Source organism: Gekko japonicus, unplaced genomic scaffold, assembly GCF_001447785.1.
Source record: "Gekko japonicus isolate JY-2015 unplaced genomic scaffold, Gekko_japonicus_V1.1 scaffold939, whole genome shotgun sequence".
Lineage (NCBI taxonomy): Eukaryota > Metazoa > Chordata > Lepidosauria > Squamata > Gekkonidae > Gekko > Gekko japonicus.
In genome coordinates, this window is record NW_015174301.1 from 531,907 (window position 1) to 536,739 (window position 4,833).

Below are 4,833 nucleotides of genomic sequence, written 5' to 3' on the forward strand. Positions count from 1 at the left end.
TCTGAACGCCCCTTGCCTTGAAAACCCTACAGGGTTGCCATAAGTCAGCTGTATCTTGACAGCTAAGCAGAGTCAGCCCTGGTTAGCACTTGGATGGGGGACCACCAAGGAAGCCCAGGGTTGCTATGCAGAGGCAGGCAATGGCAAGCCACCTCTGAACGCCCCTTGCCTTGAAAACCCTACAGGGTTGCCCTAAGTCGGCTGTATCTTGACAGCTAAGCAGGGTCAGCCCTGGTTAGCACTTGGATGGGGGACCACCAAGGAAGCCTGCGGTTGCTATGCAGAGGCAGGCAATGGCAAACCGCCTCTGTAGGTCTTTTGCCCCCTGACCTGGATGGCCCGGGCTGGCCCGATCTCGTCAGATTTCAGAAGCTAAGTAGGGCCAGCCCTGGTTAGTACTTGGATGGGGGACCGCCAAAGGAACACCAGGGTCACAATACAGAAGCAGGCCATGGCAAACCACCTCTGAATGTCTCTTGCCTTGAAAATCCTACCAGATTGCCATAAGACAGCTGTGACTTGAAAGCACTTCACACACATACACACACACACACTCAAGAAAGGGAAGAACTTTAGCTCTGAGATACCCGAGAGCCTCTCTCTTCAAGGCTCAGACCCGCCCAAAGCGCCCGTTCAGTTTTCCTTCTCCATTCTCTTCAGTGCCGGGTTGGGGTATTCCGGGTTTTCGATCACTCCTTCTCCAAACTTCAGCTCCAGGAAGGCCCGGTGATCGTTGGGCGCGAGAGCCAGGAAGCCGGCGAACTGGATGGGGACCAAGGGCTTCAGGAAGTGTTCGGGGAACTCGACGTCCTGCCGGTGGTCCATCCAGGTGTCCTTGGTCATCACGCCGTTCTTGGGATAGAAGGGCCAGAGGTCGACGTGCAGGTGGTTGTGCTCGCTGTACTGCACTCGGTAGAAGTCCCCCTCGACAGCTTTCTCCCAGACAAAGCCCTTCTCGTCCACGATGGAGCCCAACTCGGCGCCCCTGAGCAGCTCGCAGTTGGGGATGTCCTCCAGGTAGATGCCCATGTCAACGTCGTAGTCCCACGGGATGAGGTCGTGATGACGGGCTGCCCCGAGGAGCGTCCCCCCTTCCAGCCAGTACCGCACCCCGGACGTCTCCAGGACGTTGATGACGTATTTGGCCGTCTCCCTCAAGGCTTTGAGGCAGCAGGGTGGGGTCCAGCGGTTTCGGTAGAGGTATTCTGGGGTGTCGTCGTGGATGGTCCCGAAGCACCGCGGGGTCTCCTTGCCGCATCCGAACCACTGCTCCTTCCCGTCCTCCAGGACGACCCGCTTGATCCCGAAGTCCCGGAAGAGCTGCAGCCGGTTGGATCGGGCGAGGTTGTCGGCCTTCCACTGGTTGTGGGAGGAGGTGAACAAGGGGTGGTGGAGGGCCGAGAAAGAGACGTCGAGGAGGCGGACCGCCCAGCCTCGCAGGGAGGTCTGGATGAAGAGGGAGGTCAGCAGAGGCTTGGCCAGGGGCACGGAGAGGTTGAAGAGGTCCTTGGTGCGGAGAAGGAGGACGGCCTCCCCCTTCAAGGCCGTGCACAGCTTGGAGGAAGGAGGCGCCGCTGTGTACTCGGCCATCCATTCCTTAAGGCTGACCCGGAGGTTCAGGCACTGGAGGGGGGTCATGGAGTGTACGGGAGCTGCCACCATCTCCACCGTGCTTTGGCTGGCCTTGAACTCTTCCAGCATCCGCTCCAGCTGGGATGTCGCGTCCGCCTTCACCCCGTCGGGCACCAGGGCCACGTGTTCCGTTCTCACGTAGGTCTCGGGCCTGAAGACGTGGGCGGGCTGGTCGGGGGTCGGCTTGAGAAGGACCACTTGGACGTTGGGAGCGTTTGGGAGAACCATGGGCGGGTACGGGAGGCGGTCCGCCGCCACGACAATGGGCAGCTCCGGTTCTTGTCTCAGGAAAGACCGAGCCACGTTGGGGACGTAGTTTTCGAAATCTTCGAACTCCCTGATGAGGAGGGTCACGCCGGGCCTCAGGGGAGCGGCCTGCTGACGGGCGCTGGGCTGCGCGTGGTCTCGGTGGCGGTGGAGGATGTGCTGTTGCAGCCGTGAGATGTAGTAGAGGACCAGCAGGTTAAACGCTATGGCGACGGCCAGCACGGCCTGGCAGAAAGTGACGCGCATCTTGCGAGGGGCGGGAGGGCGTCGCGGGGGGCCGGTCCCTGGACCATGAGGGGTCCTGCGGTTCTGGACTCATCCATCCAAATCTAGTCTACCTGGGTAGCCGTGGAGAAGAAGTCATTAAGAAAGAAAATGGCTGCTGTGCTCTTTGCTGCAATATACCGGAAGGACAATCTTAATCGGGGGTTAACAACCAGTGTTCCCCCTAAGCTGAGAGTGTGAGGCTAGCTCACGGTTTTCTAGCCTCTGGCTCACACACTTTTGTCTTAGCTCAGGGAGGAGGGCTCCAGAGCAAACTAATTTATGCAGCAGCCAAATTGCTCACTCACAACTTTAATGCCAGGAGCTCACAAGGTAGAATTTTTGCTCGCAACACTCCATGGCTTAGAGGGAACATTGTTAACAACCTTTTTGAGCCCGTGGGCGCCTTTGGAATTCTGACATGGGGGGCGGAGCCATAAAATAGCCACCAAAGGGGTGGAGCCAACTACCCCCCCCCCCACAAGTGCCCTGGACCAAGAGGACTAACTTTTAAAAATACACTGGGAAGAAGTGACGAAATAAAACCAACAATGTGGTTATTTTGATCTGTACAGCCGGTCAGATATCTAATAGCTTCTGCTCGGGGAGGGCAATGGGTTGGTTGCATTGGCTGTCACCCTTCCCCTTCCCTCCCCCTATATATTTTAAGTCCTCTCTCCCCTCTTCCCGCTAAATGGCCGGGCAGTCTTTCCCCACATGTTGCCCCAAGAGCACTACGGTCGGTGAATCAGAACTTACTGGATGTGCCAGGTCCCCGGTCCATCAAACTCGTTATGACCAGGAATAGGGCGTTTTCGGTGGCGGCTCCTATCTGGTGGAATGAGCTCCCAGAGGAGATAAGGGCTCTGCGGGACCTAGCTCAGTTCCGCAGAGCCTGCAAGACGGAGCTCTTCCGCCAGGCTTTTGAATAGGAGCCGCCATCGCCATTGTACCACAAACGCCACATGATTTCTGTCCATAGTCACCATGATGTGGGCATCTTGGGTGAGAACGGGACGTTTTAGGGGACGGCCATCTTGTTTTTAGGAGAGGAGCACCAAAATTTGTCCATTACTGTGATGTACTTTTAACATTTTTAATGTTTTGTATTGTTCTATTGTATTATCTTGCAACATACTTTGTAAGCCACCCTGAGCCTCCGGGGAGGGTGGGATAGAAATATAAATAATAAATAAATAACTGGAATCGAAATTTACGAAGTCACCGTCTTGGATCTTTTTACTCTGGTTTTCATTCTTATCAGACTGTATATGGAAATTTTAAATCTCATCATCTTTGTTTTATGGCATTATGCCCTTTGTACATCGCCCAGAGCCTGGTGTAAGCCGGGATAGGGCGATTAAGAAATCTTTGAAATAATATTAACAACAACAACAACAACAACTGGGCAGGAACCCCATTTGGCCCCACCCATTTTTAAAAAAGCACTTGGTGGGCACAGCAAAAAAGTGCTGGCTGATCTAAATCACAGCACTGGAAGGCGGCAAAGCTGTTGTAACTTGAACCCCTAATGAAGGGAAAGGCCATTCTGCCACCAGCCTAGAGATGTAAAATTTCCGGAAATTTTGAAGCTCGGAAAAAACCCTGTTTTTCCCCCCAGTTTTTTTCCGGGGGAAAACGGAAATTTTTGGAAAAATTGAAAAAATGCTACATTAGCATTTCTTTTGTCTTTTCTAGATTGAAAGTCATTCTGTTACTTTAGGAACATAAAATATGACTATGGACATTTTTACTTGGCATGAAATTATCACAATTAGCATATTAAAAATATAGTATATCCAAACAATTATTACAAACAGAATACCCACCCACATGCAAAAATAAAACTGAAACCTTTTTATTTTCTTCTGACAATCGCACCTCCTAAAGGAAGAAATGCATCTTGTTCTTGCATTGGAGAGTTCAGTTTGTAACCTAGGACTTGCTTGTCCTCAGTGCACAGAAATTAGATCAATCTGATACCATATATATATATATTTTAGAAATTTGAAAAATATTTGAAAACCTTGTCTTAAAATATTTTATTCATCATGTTAAAATAAAACGTTCCATAATCATTTTTTTCTTTTCTTTTTTCAATTTTTCCAATTTTTTGGAAAAAAACAAAAAAGGCTTCAGGAAAAAAATGGGAAAAAAACGTTACCCTTATGTCAATATCCCAAACTTCTGATAGACAAAGTCTTCTTTTCTTGAACTAAAATGAACAGCCCAGAGCGGTACCTGAGGTGGTCGGCTATCAGAGCGTATAATTCCCTGGCCTTGGAGGAGTCTGCCCCCTGTGTCAGCATGAGTCACCGATCTGGGGCTTGCCTTCAGATGGGGGGGAAGAGACTGTGCGGTGTGGGCAGGGACGCAATGGGTAAGTCTCCTTCAAAGTCCTAAATTATTTAAATAAGTGTAATCGCTCAGGGTGGCTGGTTCAACTGTCTCTCTGCAGCAGGAGAGATCAATGATCCAATCTCGTGTAATCCAGACAACTACCCAAGTGGAGGCCGGGTGGGAGAATGCAAGGCCTGAGGACGGAATCATGCAGAGACCCGGCAGGCAGCCTCCTCTGTGAACTTGCTGATCTTTGGACTCTTTGATCTCATTTCTCTGCAGTTCTCTAGCAGGCCCTGAGTAGGTTGGGGGTTACTGATCTAGACAGCC

General features: G+C 51.6%; 1 protein-coding gene across 1 annotated transcript in view; it reads right to left on the minus strand.

Moving 5' to 3' along the window:
* Positions 1 to 524: 524 nt before the first annotated feature.
* FKRP (fukutin related protein) overlaps positions 525 to 4,833 on the minus strand; it is an 11,316-nt gene continuing 7,007 nt past the window's right edge. The window contains exon 3 of the mRNA XM_015424113.1: positions 525 to 2,237. Within this exon, the coding sequence (XP_015279599.1) occupies positions 634 to 2,145 (1,512 nt within the window). The 5' untranslated portion in view covers positions 2,146 to 2,237 and the 3' untranslated portion in view covers positions 525 to 633. The remainder of the gene's footprint in view (positions 2,238 to 4,833) is intronic.